The sequence below is a fragment of the Phyllobates terribilis genome, unplaced genomic scaffold (genome assembly GCF_046119375.1).
Source record: "Phyllobates terribilis strain yellow unplaced genomic scaffold, ASM4611937v1 Scaffold_7__3_contigs__length_470593459, whole genome shotgun sequence".
Classification (NCBI taxonomy): domain Eukaryota; kingdom Metazoa; phylum Chordata; class Amphibia; order Anura; family Dendrobatidae; genus Phyllobates; species Phyllobates terribilis.
This window is the reverse complement of record NW_027362767.1, coordinates 396811175-396828752: the sequence shown is the minus strand read 5'-3', so window position 1 is coordinate 396828752 and position 17578 is coordinate 396811175. Positions and strand designations below refer to the sequence as shown.

Here is a 17578-nt window from a genome sequence, read left to right as displayed (position 1 = left end):
ACAAATTCACATTAGAAAGGAGAGAGTCTCCCATAGTGTTGGCCTATGCAGTGAATGCAAGGGCTGCCAAAAATTTGGAGGCACTTTAATGACCCTTGGAAGAGACGTGGAGGAGGGCCTCATAAACAAATGTTCCCATTAGAAAGGAGCGGGCCTCCTATACTTGTAATGCCCATGCACTAAGTGTATGGACTGACAAACATTTACCCCTGGGGGACATACATGAACATACTGTATAAAAATTTTTTTTTATGGGCATCATAAACACCCTTTAAAAAAATTATGTGGGTGTTGCATCACGGACCACGGTCACCCTGATGAAATGGTGATGGAGGATGAGGAGAAGGAGGAGGACAAGAGCAAATAGCCAAAATCATAAAGCGTGGGAATACACCTCCCAAGAAAAGACACTGGATTTGAGTTTATGTTACGCTGCTATCATTCGGTGGTATTGAGAAGTCTGGCCCAATCCAGCCCTTGTTCATTTTTATAAGAGTCAGCCTGTTAGCATTTTCAGTTGACAGGCGGATGCGCTTATCAGTTATAATTCCACCAGCGGCACTAAAAACCCTCTCTGATAAAACGCTGGCGGCAGGGCTGGCCAGGACCTCCAAGACATAGAGAGCCAGTACATTCCACGTATCCAGCTTGGATACCCAATAATTATAAGGCACAGCGGAATCACGGAGGACGTTGGTACAGTCGGCAAGGTACTCCCTCAGCATCTTCCCAAACTTTGCACTCCTTGTGAAAGTACCCCGCGCCTCAAGGCCCGTGCAATGGGAGGGTCTGAGAAAACTCTCCCAGAACTTTGACAGTGTTCCCCTGCCTCTGATGGATGGAAATTGTGTCTCTCTTGCTTGTACTCCTTGGTTGTCCAACGAAGTGTGCCCTCTGCCACCAGCGTTTTCAGATGAGAATTTCTTTAATAGTTCCGCAACAAGGGCCTTCTGGTACAGCCCCATTTTTGTAGACCTGTCCGCCTCAGGAATAAGAGATAGAAAGTTCTCCTTGTAGTGTGGGTCTAGAAGTGTCACCAACCAGTAATGACTGTCACCCAAAATTTGGAGAACGCGAGGGTCATGGGAAAGGCAGCATAACATAAACTCAGCCATGTATGCCAGACTACTAACAGGCAAGACTTCAGTGTCCTCACCAGGAGGATGACTGACCATGCTCTCCTCCTCCTCCTCCTCTCTGTCCTCTGGCCATATACACTGAACAGTCGGTATGACAGCTGTGCAGGTAGTACCATCTATAGTGCATGAAACTAGCTCCTGTCGTTCCTCCTCCTCTTCATCTTCCTCATTCCACGTTGGGATGAGGTGAGGCTTGGCTGTGTGTAATCAACCTGTATGGTTACTTGCTCCATCTCATTGTGCTCCGCCTGCAATGCATCCTCTTTGATTGTGAGCAGAGAGCATTTCAGAAGACAGAGAAGCGGGATGGTGACGCTAATTATGGCATCATCGCCGCTCACCATCTTGGTGGAGTCCTCAAAGTTTTGGAGGATGGTACATATGTCTGACATCCATGTCCACTCCTGAGGTCTTATGTGTGGAGTCTGAACTGAATACCGACGGACTTGTTGATGCTGGGACTCAACAACTCCCCTCTTCTGCTCAAAAATCCTTCCCAACATCTGCAGTGTAGAGTTCCAACGCATGGGGCCATCACACATCAGTCTGTGAGCTGGAAGCTGCAAACGCTGCTGAAGCACGGCAAGGGCGGCGGAAGCTGGAGCTGACTTTCTAAAATGGGCACAAGGGCGTCGTACTTTAACAAGCAGATCCGGCAGCTCCGGGTAGAATTTGAGAAACCGCTGAACCACAAGGTTAAGCACATGGGCCAGGCATGGTACATGTGCTGCTGTTCTCGCTCTGCATGTCCTCCTGCCAGGTTGGCTCAGTTATTATATCATCCACCACCTCGTCTTCCACTTCCGCACCCTGGTCCTCCTCCTGCCTTTCTGACAACTGTGTCTCATCATTGTCCACCTCTTGTGACACTTTCCCACCTTCGCCTTCATGTGACCGTGGCTGCTCAAATATTTGGGCATTGCTGCACGCAATCTCCTCTTGCCCCTCTTCAAGTGGACCGGGCGAGAGACCTGAATCTATAAATGGAAAAGTGAACAGCTTTTCAGAGTGTCCAAGTGTGGGATCAGTTGTCTATGGGTACTCGGCATGGTGGAAGGAAGGAGGATCAGGTGAGGAATATGCGGTCCAGACTCACGGCTACTGAGACTTTACCGTGTGGAAGACAGGGTGGTGGTAGTGATGGCTAAGTGACTGGAAGCATTATCCGCTATCCAACCAACAACCTTTTGACACTGCTCTGGGTTCAATAGTGGTGTGCTGCGGTCCCCTAGAAATTGGGACAGGAAGGTCGGCTTGCCCACGGCCTTGTCCTCGGCCTCTGCATGCACCGTTACCATCACGTCCAGTTCCCCGTCCCTTGCCACGTGCCTTGCCCATTTTAAATGGAGGACAGTATCTTCCACGCTCACTACAAATTACTGAGTTTGGAGCAAACTTATATGTGATTCGTGTGATGGAGAAAACAGAGTTTTAGATACCGGGCCTGTAGGTAAGTAGTTTGAACAGCAAACTGGGGTGAATTACTTCTCTGACACACTGAAATAAATTTTTAATGGATGCCAGAAATGGCAGTATTTTCTGACAACGTATATGTGATCCGTTTGACGGAGAAAACACAGTTTTAAATAGCTCGATTTCTATACCGCGTGCATAATTATTAGGCAAATGAGTATTTTGATCACATGATACTTTTTATACATGTTGTCCTACTCCATGCTGCATAGGCTTGAGAGCCAACTACCAATTAAGTAAATCTGGTGATGTGAATCTCTGTAATGAGGAGGGGTGTTGACTAATGACATCAACACTCTATATAAGGTGTGCTTAATTATTAGGCAACTTCCTTTCCTTTGGCAAAATGTGTCAGAAGAGAGATTTGACGGGCTCTGAAAAGTCCAAAATTGTGAGATGTCTTGCAGAGGGATGCAGCAGTCTTGAAATTTCCAAACTTTTGAAGCGTGATCACCGAACAATCAAGCGTTTCATGGCAAATAGCCAACAGGGTTGCAAGAAGCGTGTTGGCCAAAAAAGGCGCAAAATAACTGTCCATGAATTGAGGAAAATCAAGCGTGAAGCTGCCAAGATGCCATTCGCCACCAGTTTTGCCATATTTCAGAACTGCAACGTTACTGGAGTATCAAAAAGCACAAGGTGTGCGATACTCAGGGACATGGCCAAGGTAAGGAAGGCTGAAAAACGACCACCTTTGAACAAGAAACATAAGATAAAAGAATGTGTCAAGAAATATCTTAAGACTGATTTTTCAAAGGTTTTATGGACTGATGAAATGAGAGTGACTCTTGATGGGCCAGAGCCTGGATCAATAAAGGGCAGAGAGCTCCACTCCGACTCAGACGCCAGCAAGGTGGAGGTGGGGTACTGGTATGGGCTGGTATCATCAAAGATGAACTTGTGGGACCTTTAAGGGTTGAGGATGGAGTGAAGCTCAACTCCCAGACCTACAGCCAATTTCTGGAAGACAACTTCTTCAAGCAGTGTGTAATGCACACGCCCGGACTGACTGGCGTGTGCGTGTTTATGTAGTAATTCCACTGTGCAATGAACCGGAGAGTGCCTGGAGGGGCGTAACTAAGTATCTGCCCAATCAGACCAAGGTCGCACGACGGCATACGACGCCAGTGCACCAGGGAGGAACTGAGCAGAGGAACCAGGGTCTACTCCAGGTCAGACTCCAGACACGGCTGTTGACCCACACCGGGGAATACAGGAACAGGCAGACTAGAGCGCAGGCTGGGTAGGGTCCAGTACAGACTGGGAGACAAATTCGAAACCGCAGACGCGGTGGACAGGGCAGAGCAAAGCGAAAACCGCAGACGCGGTGGACAGAGCTGAACAAAGCGAAAACCGCAGACGCGGTGGACAGAGCTGAGCAAAGCGAAAACCTCAGACGCGGTGGACAGAGCTGAGCAAAGCGAAAACCACAGACGCGGTGGACAGAGCTGAGCAAAGCGAAAACCGCAGACGCGGTGGACAGAGCTGAGCAAAGCGAAAACCGCAGACGCGGTGGACAGAGCTGAGCAAAGCGAAAACCGCAGACGCGGTGGACAGAGCTGAGCAAAGCGAAAACTGCAGGCGCGGTGGGGACAGGGCTCTGCACACACAGAACAGACTAGAAGGGAAAGGCAGAACCAGATACCCACAGGGTACTTGCAGAGAAGTAGCGAGTGGACCACAAACTCACAAACGGAAGTACAGTGACAACGAGCAGGAGTTAGGTACGAGTTCAGACTCTGCAGAAAAAGGGAAAGTACAGACATACACACGCACAAGGGGTGTGTCTGCAGCAGGTACAAAAAGCAGGAAGTGATAGGGCGCCGCCCTTAAGCAGCAGACACAGAGGCAAACAGACAGCATGGAGGGAAGCCAGGCTAGCAAACTGGACTGGAGATCAAGTGCGCGATCTTGCACAGTAGGAGATGGACCACTATGCAAGGACGCCGCCAGGTATGTTACAGTACCCCCCCCTTACGCCCCCTCTTCTTCAGGCCTGCCAGAATGTTCCGCAGGGAATTCGAGGGCCAATCCTTTACTTCAAGGAGATCACTTCCACTGTCCACCGGAAAAACTGGTCTCCTCTGGTTAGCTAGGATGCTACCTCCTATCCAGCCATCCTCAGCAACAGACGAAACGTGTGGAGTACCAGGAATAGCACACAAGGAAGTCTCTCTCCACTTATTATCAGATAGCACCCCAGAGGGTTCAGGAGACAACTGAAAGCCCTCCAATGGGTTGGAGGGGTGCAGAGACTCGAGGGTAACCTCTGCTTCGGGGTACATCTTGTCAAGCTCACAGGATGAAATGGGCGAGGTATCAGGTACAAGGTGTAGAAAAGTCACTGTCTCTTTGTTATCAGGTGGTACCCCGGAGGATTCAGGAAACAACTGGGGGTCCTCCGCCGGGTCGGAAGAGTGCAGAGACTCGGGGGTAACTTCTGCTTCGGAGTACACTAGGTCGGACTCACTGGAAGAAGCGGGCGAGGTATCAGGTACCGAGTATAGGAGAGTCTCTGTCCATTCGCTATCAGGTAGCACCCCGAAGGGTTCAGGAGACAACTGGAGGTCCTCCGCCTGGTCGGAGGGGTGTAGAGACTCGGGGATAACCTCTGCTTCGGAGTACACTAGGTCGGACTCACTGGATGAAGCAGCCGAGGTATCAGGTACCGAGTATAGGAGAGTGTCTGTCCATTCGCTATCAGGTAGCACCCCAAAGGGTTCAGGAGACAACTGGAGGTCCTCCGCCTGGTCGGAAGGGTGTAGATACTCGGGGGTAACTTCTGCTTCGGAGTACACTAGGTTGGACTCACTGGACGAAGCAGGCGAGGTATCAGGTGCAGAGTATAGAAAAGTCTCTGTCCATTCGCTACCAGGTAGCACCCCGAAGGGTTCAGAAGACAACTGGAGGTCCTCCGCCTGGTCGGAGGGGTGTAGAGACTCGGGGGTAACCTCTGCTTCGGAGTACACTAGGTTGGACTCACTGGACGAAGCGAGCAAGGTATCAGGTACAGAGTATAGGAGAGTCTCTGTCCTTTCGCTACCAGGTAGCACCCCGAAGGGCTCAGGAGACAACTGGAGGTCCTCCGCCAGGTCGGAGGGGTGAAGAGACTCATGGGTAACCTCTGCTTCGGAGTACACTAGGTCGGACTCACTGGATGAAGCGGGCGAGGTAACAGGTGCAGACTATAGGGAAGTCTCTCTCCAATAGTCATCAAGTGGTATCCCAGGGGATTCAGGAGGCAACAGGGGGTCCTCCGGTGTGGATTCTGGGTGGGCAGCAGTCTCTTCGGGCAGGAGAACTGGTGCACTACCCACGCACATTACCCGTTGGGGCTTCTCCGGGATACAGGGAGATTAAGCTTCAGTAGAGACTTCAAGGTCAGGTGGGGACAGGGCTCTGTACACACGGAACAGACTAGAAGGGAAAGGCAGAACCAGATACCCACAGGGTACTTGCAGAGAAGTAGCGAGTGGACCACAAACTCACAAACGGAAGTACAGTGACAACGAGCAGGAGTTAGGTACGAGTTCAGACTCTGCAGAAAAAGGGAAAGTAAGGACATAGAGAAAAACAAAACAGGCTAGGAGAGTATTCAGACAAGAACAGACACAGCAGCAAGATACAGGAGCGGGTTCACACAGGCCTGGAAATACAGCCTCCAGGATAGGCAGAAGACAACAGGCTAGAAGATAATACAGACAGGACACAGTTCAGACACGGGAACTGATACCGAAGGCAGGAAACATAAACGGGACCTGGCATATCAGTGACCAAAGGCCAACTGACAGAACACATTGCTCAGGCAGGGATTCATTGGAGCAGCTGGGTTAAATACCAGATGGCAGACAGCAATAGGCTGGGGACGCACAAGGGGTGTGTCTGCAGCAGGTACAAAAAGCAGGAAGTGATCGGGCGCCGCCCTTAAGCAGCAGACACAGAGGCAAACAGACAGCATGGAGGGAAGCCAGGCTAGCAAACTGGACTGGAGATCAAGTGCGCCCTCTTGCACAGTAGGAGATGGACCACTATGCAAGGACGCCGCCAGGTATGTTACACAGTGGTAAGTAAGAAGTCGGTATCGTTCAAGAAAAATATGATTTTCATGCAGGACAATGCGCCATCACATGCATCCAACTACTTCACAGCGTGACTGGCCAGTAAAGGTCTAAAAGAATAAAAAATAATGACATGGCTGCCTTGTTCACCTCATCTGAACACCATAGAGAACCTGTGGTCCATCATAAAATGTGAGATCTACAGGGAGGGAAAACAGTACACCTCTCTGAACAGTGTCTGGGAGGCTGTGGTGACTGCTGCACGCAATGTTGATCGAAAACAGATCAAGCAACTGACAGAATCTGTGAATGGAAGGCTGTTGAGTGTCATCATAAAGAAAGGTTGCTATATTGATCACTAATTTTTTTGTTTTTTGTTTTTGCATGTCAGAAATGTTTATTTCTAAATTTTGTGCACTGATATTGGTTTACCTGGTGAAAATAAACAAGTGAGATGGGATTATATTTGTTTTTTATTAAGTTGCCTAATAATTCTGCACAGTAATAGTTACCTGCATAAACAGATATCCTCCTAAGATAGCCAAATCTAAAAAAAAACCACTCCAACTTCCAAAAATATTAAGCTTGGATCAATAATAAAAATAATCCTCTAAAATACAACTTGCCTAATAATTCGGCACACAGTGTAGTGCTCTAATACGGAAAGGACCTGGCTGTCTTCTGCAGTGCCAACAAGCAAATGGCGCAGAAAAAATGGTGTTCTGTGGATTTTTTTTTAATCATATAATGAGGATTAAGATCCAAAGAAAAGTACTCCTGGCCCCTGAGACCTGGGCCTTTGTATAGAAATATCTAACAGCAGCAGAAGGGAGAATTGGAATGGAGCCTCTTGTGCTATATGCACTGCAGTCTGCTATATACACTGCCTGCCTATACGCCCTGCCTGCCTGATATCTCTGCAGATGGATTAGTCCTCAGAAGAACTGATATGTGTAATGTACGTTTTTTCTCCCTACACTACCAAATACACAATCAAATCTGTCCCTGATGCAGCAGCATCTCTCCCTACACTGTCTGATCCAGAGAGTGTGACGAGCATGGCGGCGCCAGGTCTGATATAGACCTGATGACGCTGTGCGGCCAGCCAATCACTGTAATGCCCACAACCAACATGGCTACGGCATTACAGTGCATGGCAGGCAATTACTGCATGTTCATTGGCTCTCTAAAGAGTGCCAAACATGCAGGGAGGGGACCCGAGTTCCCACCCGAGCAACCCTGAAATACTCGGCGAGCGTCGAGCATCTCAAGCAGTGAGCTGCTCGGGCGAGCACCGAGCAGTAACGAGCATGCTCACTCATCACTAGTTAAAATGACATTTCCCGGTGAATGCATTTGTCTTAAAAAATAACGTAAAAAAACAAAACAGTAGTATCTTTTTTTAGTATAAAAACAGATGTAACGTAACCTCAATGTAATCACATTGTTCAGCTCCTGCACCTCCTCCTCCATCTCCGAAATGACCACATCAGTCACAAGCTGAAAGCACTGCAGCACTGTCTTGGCCAAGTGGCAACAAGCTTTGCTGAAGATAACATGCTTAATGCTTAGTTGACAAACCGCCTAGCGCTGCAGAGTTGTTGAAAGCTGTAACACAGCAGCCTGATCTGTGGCTCTCACCGCTGAACATACAGCCAGGCATGGTCGTGTGTGACAATGGGCGGAACCTGGTGATGGAGAAATGACAACCGGAGTAGATATGGTTTCCCTCTATGCCAGTCCTTTTACCGAGCTAAAGAATATGGCTGTGGTGAAATACATCTCCCACTGAGAAGCTGTTTTAGATTGTGCCACCAGAGGATTTGATTCTGATGGCTCACCTTTCTCCCCTGCCCAAGAGCCCATTAGCAGCTGCAAAGTTAGCGCTATCATGAACTCTCCTGATGTAGAAGCCAGGGCACACCTGAGGATTCTCTGGTGGGACCGTCCAACCCTGCCGAGATGCAGTCCTGGCTAAAAAAAGTGTGTGGGAAGGTTCCCTGATACTCTATGGCTGCTTTTTTACTGGGGTGAAAACCCACGCAGACACGGGGAGAACATACAAAGTCCTTGCAGATGTTGTCCTTGCTGGGATTTGAACCCAGTATCCCAGCGCTGCAAGGCTTCAGTGCTAACCACTGATCCAATGTGCTGCCGTTCACCCTCTAATATCTAACAGGAGGAAGAAACTTCCACCTACTGCCACTTTATCTTCCGCTCCTTTGTGAGAAACTAATGTATTTGGGCAGCCACTCAGTATACCAAATAAAATTCCTGAGAAGGAAATTGGGGATGGCTTCACTACTGGTACTGGGGGCAGTGCTAATACCATGGCGTCGTACCATAGTTTACTGGAAATATTCCAGGCTGGTAGGAGACAAGCAAATTCCCACAGAAAAGTACCAGCAGTAATGTTCAGGGACCCGTGCTTGTAGAAGGCGGAGACAACACCGGGAGAAATAGTGACCGCTGGGGACCGAGTATGGACACGAGGCATGAGGTTGTGAAAAGCTTCCGCCACCACGAGCCTAAAAGGCCACATTTCAAGTGCAAGCAGCTGCCCAGAAATGTGGCAGTTTAGTATTGCAGCCTGTGGGTGGGTAACAGAAAACTAAGCAGATCGTGGCCTCTATCATCATCATGGCCTCACCTCGGCACTATGAACTCTCCTGAAGGAGAAGCCAGGGCACACCGGAGGAGTTTCTGGTTTTCTTGTGGGTCCGTCCAACCCTGCCGAGAAGCAGCCCTGGCTAAGAAAAGTGTGGGGGAAGGTTCCCGGACACTATATGGCTGCTTTTTTAATGTAGATCGGACGTGCTTATGCTTGTTATTTCTCAAACCGCATTGCAGATCAGGCCATTGCCCAACGCTGTAGTCATGAAATTAAATGCGCAAAGAAAGATGTTTGTGTGTCAAAGCACCACCGAGAAGTGCGAGTTGATGTTGGACGGGCTGCCATTGCTTCTGCAACAAGCTGCATTAGAGGACTTCCTGGGAGAAATGACACCCAGAGTAGATACGGTTTCCCTCTATGCCAGTCCTTTCACTGAGCTAAAGAATATGGCTGTGGTGAAATACAACTCTCAGCAAGAAAAGCTGTGGACTGGCTCCGTACCGTCCCTGGCCACATTCGCCTGTCCACGTGTTTGTGGTTAGGCGGTCCTTCCCAGTAAGTGCACTGGAGAGGGCACGAGTAATGTTGTGTGACCCGTGCTTGTGGAAGGCGGAGACGATACTGGGGGAAATAGTGGAGGTTGGGGACCAAGTATGGACACCCGGACACCGCTGGCATGAGGTTATGAAGAGCTTCCGCCTCCAAGAGTCTAAAAGGCCACATTTCAATTGAAAGCAGCTTTAGAGGACTTCCTGGGAGAAATGACAGCTGGGTAGATATCGTTTCCCAAGTCTATTCACCAAGCTAAAGAATATGGCTCTGGTGAAATACAACTCAGCAAGAAAAGCTGTGGACTGGCTCCGTACCGTCCCTGGCCACATTCACCTGTCCACGTGTTTGTGGTTAGGCAGTCCATCCCAGTAAGTGCACTGGGGAGGGCACGGGTAATGTTGTGGGACCCGTGCTTGTGGAAGGCGGACACTATACCGGGAGAAATAGTGGCGGCTGAGGACCGAGTAAGGACACCCGGCCGCCGCCGGCATGAGGTTGTGAAAAGCTTCTGCCTCCACGAGCCTAAAAGGCCACATTTCAAGTGCAAGCAGCTGTCAAAAATTTGGCAGTATAGTATTTCAGCCGGTGGGTGGGTGGCTGGCTGCATACTTGCGTTTGCATTCCAAGGAATGGGGTAGGGACAACTGGATGCTGCACTGGGACAAGGACGTGGACGGTGATTGTTGCAAGTCTGCAATGACAGGTGAATGGCGGGAGGCATCTTCGTATGCGCCAAGGATCACTTATGATGGGCACACTTTTAGGCAGTGACCTGGGAGTCAGAAATGCTTCCAGAGGTCTTCCCCTGTCTTTTCTGCACTGTATGCATGTTTTTGATGATGTGTCACACACCACATGGCAAGATAAGGTTGTAAAACGTTAAAATTACATTTCCTGGTGAATGCATTTGTCTTGGTTGAAAGCAATGCAAAAGTGCAAAAACGCATCAAAAACCCTACATGTGAACATAGCCCAAGGTGTGGAGGAGTATTTTTGGTTTTGGTTATTTATTTTGCCTTATATACAAGTCATTACTCTGGATAGGATGTTCCTTAACATATTTCCCAGGAAAATCCATTTTGATTTAGTTTTTGTATGTTTTATTGTGAGTCCGTAAAATTGGCGTAGTACTCTGACAACGTTGTTGACATCGGTGACCTGGGAGTCAGAAATGCTTCCAGGGGTCTTCCCCATGCTGTTCTCATGTCATTTGAGCACTGTTTCCATCAATTTGGGCAATTTTTAGGCCCTCTGCTGACCACCGGGGTGAGCCACCTGAAAAATGCTCGAGTTTCCCATAGTCTTACATTGGGCTCGTTACTCGGGTCGAGCACCCGAGTATTCCAATTTGCTCGACCCGAGCAACGAGTACCTGAGCATTTTAGTGCTCTCTCATCACTAATCTTTGCCAATAATTTTGATTTAAAATCTCCTACCATTTTGTGTCCACAGTTCCCGTGCAGAACTATCTGTCCCCATGGTTTCCTTCTACAAATTAAACATGTATAATCTGAACCTACAGACACACTGCTTCCATCTCTCCTGTATAGAAGCATTTAAAGGAGTTTTCCAGTTTTGGAAAATCTCTTCCCGGCTGCAGCTTGTTTAAAAAAAAAAAAAAAGTAATCTACTCACTCTCCCCTGGTCCAGGTCTGAGTCTCTGCTGCTCCTGGTGTTTGCTATTGTCTGCAGCGCTGATGTCATGTTGATAGCACTGTAGCCAGTCAGTGAGCTTTGTGTCTTTGATCAAGTTGACGTCATGAATAGCCCAGAGCCAATGAGCTCCCTGATTGGCTCCAGCGTTATTGAGGTGATATGAGAACAGCACACAATAACAGACACTGAGAGCAGCAGCAGAGAATCAGTGTTGGACCCGGGAAGGAGGGGTAAAGCGCAATTTGTTTGTTATTAAACCACAGCAGAAGCAACAGTGGATTCCCGAAAGCAGAAAAACTATTTGACATCATCATATTATCATATACAACTCATTTTTTTCTGATTTTACCCCTACTATTTCCAATTTTTCTTATATAAATGATCGCTAATTTGATTCAGTGACTTCTGGGTTCTGAAGACTTTTTTGGAACTTTGATGATTTTGGCTTTACATTGTGTACTTTGGCATTTTTTGGTGAAGAAGAAGACCAGCAACCCAATGGCTCGATACAGTCAAGATAATGGCGGAGAAAACCCTGATGGACTTATCTAGGCTGCACAAGATCGATCTTTTTACAAATTATCCATCCATCAAGTCGCCATGGCTCCAGATCACGCTGAAGGCCATTAAATATTAATAATAATTACTTTTCATTTTTACTCTTCATTTTTATTCTGAGTCTTTTCATCTTCTCATCTCACTCTATTTTCTTTGTTTTTGCAGCTGAGTGAGAAATATGGCCCCGTGTACACGTTCCAAGTTGTTAACCTCAAATCAGTTGTAATAGTGGGATATGACACAGTAAAGGAAGCTCTCGTCGACTGTGGGGATGCATTTAATGACAGGGGAATAATTGAGATTATCTCTGTTCTGTTCGGTGACTATGGTGAGTAGGACATATGTTGTCTATGAAATGTTTGTACATGTATTCAACAATTTTGGCCAGTTTTTGCCATGTAGATTGGTTAGTATTGCTTTTTACTACTGTTTTAATTTTGTTAGATTGACTGAATAACTCTCTGAACCCCACAGGCTCTATGAGCATCAGACATTTTTGGCTTTGACATAGGTCTGTAGGCCAAACGCCTTATGCTTGCACAACTTCTGGCTGTGTTCCTCAGGGGTGTGCCTGTCAAAACCACACACAATCCATGCCAGCAGTTTGAGTGCCTGTAAGGTTGTGGTAGAGGTTGTTAGGTCCCCTTTTAAAGAAATAGTTGCAGACTGTAAGGTTTATGCTTGGTGGTAGTAGGTGAACCTCGGGGCGGTGGCAGTGTTGGCACTTTCTGGTCACAATTTGTTGGAAGAACACTTAAACATTCTAGAACTTCACACCACAAACTTTCACACATACAAACCATTTGACTTCAGTCTAGCAAATGTTAACTTTACAGAGTCCTTAAGTTAGTGTGACTTTCACACAGACTATAAAGTCTTAAAAGGTTTTCTGGTTTTGGAAAACCCTTTTCTCCTGGCTTCTGTTATCTTTAAAAAAACATCACCCTCTCTAGGTGAAGCACTGAGTCTTCCACTGCTACTTCAAGTGTATGTTATGGTCAGCTGATGTCAGGTCAACAGTGTTGCAGCCAATTAGTGAGCTCAGTGGCCGAGCTCACTAATTGCATGCTGCACTTTCAATATAACGTCAGCATGGAAGTCTATAACAGATGCTGGGAGCAGTAGTGAAGACTCAGCACTGGACCCAGGGAGGGTTAGTAAAGCAATTTTGTTTGGAAAACCCCCAATGGAATAATCTAATGTGACTGACCTCTCCTACATAATAGGACTGAACCATCCAGGTGACCAGGCAACCAATTTTCCACTCAGAACTCGCCCCTTCTTGGCCATCGTCCCACACAGTTGACATCAGGTGTACTAGTAGATTCTAAGGGCTTTGCTACTTTCCAGAACCCTATGTGACAAAGTCACTGGCAGAATAGTGGAGGGGAGATATGCTTCACTGAGGCTGTTAGCTTTACAGTAGTGATGTGAAACGTGGAAGTCTTTTCCTGCATAGTAGGTGCAGAGAGGGTTAATTAGCCATTTAAAAGGGCATGTTTTATAGGTGAATGACCATAGTGCGGGCGGGAGGTCATTCACCATATCTCCACCCTAGGGTTTGGTCTGGGCCTTAAATAGCCAGTCCTTTCATTCAGGTGTTGTTCAGTGTGTCGAAGCAAGCTCCTGAGAGAGAGGAGTTTGTGTTTGTGTGCTAAGATGGACCGTGTGCTATTGCTGACCCTGAGTGGCCAGACCTTGGCTGAAGTAAGGATGGTTCTGTGCCTTTTTTTCCTTTTTGTTTCCTGTTAGGCCAGAAAGGCCATGTTTATGTTATGCACTTGGCTGTGATTTATGCTGCTTCTTATAACAAACCACCAAGTAATTTAAAGAGACAGTGTTTCCATATTGGTGGTCTCACCAGGGGACAGAGGCTCAAAAAGGGGTAGAACGTTCAAGGTCGAAATGGGTGGGGGAGGTAATGTCAAAGGTCCCTGTGGGAGATATTATTTGCTGGAGATGTCGTGGCCCAGGCCATATAACCGCCCGCTGCCCCCTGACCCCCAAGCAAATGGATTGTAGCCTGGGATGCCGGTGTTCTTACTATGCCTACCCCGCTTGCAGTGTGGACTATCAGCCCGCTGAGGGGCCACAGTCATGTCCTGTGACCATAAATGGGGTACTGGTGTCAGAACTCTTGGACTCGGGGAGTTTGGTGACTCTGATAAGGGCCACACTCCCACACCAGTTGATCCCCGGGAAACACGTGGGGGTAAGATGTATTCACGGGGACACCAAAGATTACCCTGTGGCCAGAGTAATCATACAAACTAACTGTGGGGATGAGTCCCATGAGGTTGGGGTGGTTAAGGACCTGCTACATCCAGTAATAATAGGGAGGGACTTTAGCTTGTTCTGGGACTTATGGCGGAAAGCAGACGTACTATGTGACTCAGAAAGAAGCCGTTTCCACCATGATGAATTCCCAATGCAGTCAGAGGCGGATGCATTCCCCCTGTGTGTCCTTGCCATTGATGAGAATGAGACGTTGACCCAAGAGGCCAAGATTCCTAAATTGGGAGTTTCTGAGGGGAATTTTGGTACTGCTCAAATGCAGGATCTTACCTTGAAGAATGCATTTGATAATGTGCCTGTAATTAATGGGGTTTCTCAAGAGCCGGGGGCTGACAACAGGTTCCCATATTTTAAACTCAATGGGGAACTTCTTTATCGGGCCACTAAGCTAAAATGGGACGTAATAGAGCAGTTGGTGGGTCCGGGTCACTTTAGGCGTAATGTATTAGACCTGACCCATTCTCTTATCTTGGGTAGGCATCTAGGGGTAGAAAAAACTCAGGACTAGGTCCTGCAGAGGTTCTACTGGCCTGGATGTCACAGAGAGTTTGTGAATTACTGCTTGTCCTGCCCCACCTTTCAGCTAGCTACTCCCGTATCCCACTTCCGCAGCCCCCTAGTACCGTTGCCTATTATAGACATCCCATTTGACAGGATTGCCATGGACCTTGTCGGTGCACCTGGTCAAGTCCGCCAGGGGTTACCAATACATCCTGGTAGTGTTGGACTCTGCAACTCGGTATCCGGAGGCGGTACCATTAAGAAACTCCTCCGCCAGGAATATCGCCAGAGAGTTTGGGCATTTTTCTCCCTGACAGGCCTGCCAAAGGAGATCCTGATGGACCAGGGAACTCCTTTTATGTCTAAAGTGATGAGGGAGTTGTGTAAGGCCTCCAGATTACACAACTCAGAACATCTGTACACTATCCGCAGACAGATGACCTGGCGGAGAGATACAACAAGACCTTGAAGTCTATGATGAAGAAGGTCGTGGAGAAGGATGGGCGAGACAGGGATTGCCTATTGCCATACTTGCTGTTCTCCATTAGGGAAGTTCCCCAGAGCTCTACGGGATTCTCACCCTATTGGAGCGTCATAGAGCATGTGGCCCAAATGCGTGACCAGATCACGAGGGTGATGCCAATTGTGAAGAAGCACCTCATACAGGCACAAGAAGCGCAGGCGAGGGTCTACAATCGGATCGCAAGGCTGAGAAAATTCAGCTCTGGAGACTGGGTATTAGTATTAGTACTCACGGTCGAAAGTAAATTTCTGGACAAGTGGCAAGAAGTTGAGTGAAGTCAATTATAAAATCCACCAGCCAGGAAGAAGAAAACCGTGCCAGATCTACCACATTAACTTGCTTAAGCCATGGTGGGACAGGGAATCGGTTGAAGCTATGTTTCTGGGGGCCAATCCTGAAGCCAGGGTCGAGGATGTCACAATGGCAGAGACACTATCACCGGCCCAAACACAACAGTGCCATGAACTGCTGCAGAGAAACTGAGACCTGTTCTCAGAGTTGCCCGGATGTACGCAGTTTGTGGAGCATGAGATCTTGACGGAACCACATGTATGGGTGAACCAGAGGCCATATCGAATCTCCAAAGCCTGCTGCAAGGTGATTTCCAAAGAGGTGTGGAGAATGTTGAGCCTGGGAGTCATCAAGGAGTCTAAGAGTGGCTGGTCCAACCTCATTGTTCTTGTACCAAAGCCAGATGGAGAATGGCGCTTCTGTAACGATTACAGAAAACTAAACAAAGTGTCTAAGTTTGATGCCTATCCGATGCCCTGGGTCGATGAAATTATTGAAAGGCGGCCTACCTGGTACATCACTACCCTGGAACTAACAAAAGGGTACTGGCAAATTCTTTTGTCCCCTGGTCCCAAGGAGAAGACTGCTTTCTCTATACCCAACGGGTGTTTTAAGTACACCAGGATGCCATTCGGTCTACAGGGAGCCCCAACTACCTTCCAGAGGGCCATGGAGGGGATCCTAGCCTCACACAAGAAGTATGCCACAGCTTGCCTGGATGACATTGTGATCTTCAGCCTAGATTGGGGAAGTCACCTGCAGAAGGTCCAGGTGGTAATGGGGGCACTAAGAAAGGCCAGGTTTACCATAAACCCAAGAAAATGTGCCTTAGGAAAAGAAGAGGCAAAATACTTGGGCTATGTTGTTGGAAGGGGAGAAATAAAGCCTCAAGTGAACAAGGTGGAAGTAATCCAGAATTGCCCGCAACAGGCCTCCAAGAAACAGGTTTGAGCATTTCTGGGATACTATGGGCGATTTATCCTGAATTTCATCGTGATAGCGACATCCCTGACCGACCTGCTTAAAGGTACGAAGATGGCAATGGCCAAATGGTCTTCTAAGGTAGAGACATTCCAAGAATTGAAGCTTGCCCTTTGTAAGTGTGGCGCCCCTGAGGGTTCGACCGCCACAGGGATGCTGCACTTCTCTAATGGAGTGTAGTGTTCCTCCTCAGAGGTAAGAACAGTGTGATGGTCAGGACCCCACCTCTACATCCAACACCACACTTCTCCCACCAGAGGGGGCTAGAATGCACTAGGTGCTGCCCCTCCTGGTAATAGGGAGACTGGGGAACCAAGAGATAGGGGAACCATTTAGTGGGTGAGGGTGGAGGACTCACATTTTAGTGACACTGTAAATTTCATATTTAATACAAAGCCATTTTGGTTCTTGGCTCTTTGACTGTCTTTTGTATTGTGATCTCCGACGCTGAACGTGGATCCTGTATGGGCCTGCAGCGGAGGGAGACACGGCCCTCGCTCCCTGACCTTGGGTCGAGGGGCAGGCTGTTATGTTCTGCTACCAGAGCTAAGGAAAGAGAGGAGATCTGTCCCTACGATAGAACTCAGCTGAATCCCTACGATGTAACAGGGGACCTGATCCTGCGATCAGACCTGCTAAAGTCCTAAGCTAGTCTGTACGGAGACCTATAGATGTGGGGAAGGAATCCCTACAAGTACTAAGGACTGGGAGGAAAATGGGACACCTCCTAACAGAAATAGTAGCAGACAGACGAACAAACAAAATATATAGAACATAGAGGTCCGTAGACCAAGCAAACTAACAGAGTTAGATACAGAGCACAGGCTAGCTAGAAAGTAGTTATACAATGAAGTCCAGCAAAGCCAGAAGGGCGGAGCAGGATTAAATAGGCCAACAAGGTCATGTGACCAGCAAAGGAAAAAACCTAAGAGCAAGG

General features: G+C 48.0%; 1 protein-coding gene across 1 annotated transcript in view; it reads left to right on the top strand.

The window, feature by feature from the left end:
- Positions 1 to 17578, top strand: part of LOC141154994 (cytochrome P450 2H1-like) — a 45407-nt gene that overhangs the window by 6029 nt on the left and 21800 nt on the right. Inside the window, exon 2 of the mRNA XM_073641583.1 lies at positions 12216 to 12378. Coding sequence (XP_073497684.1) covers positions 12216 to 12378 — 163 coding nt within the window. The remainder of the gene's footprint in view (positions 1 to 12215; positions 12379 to 17578) is intronic.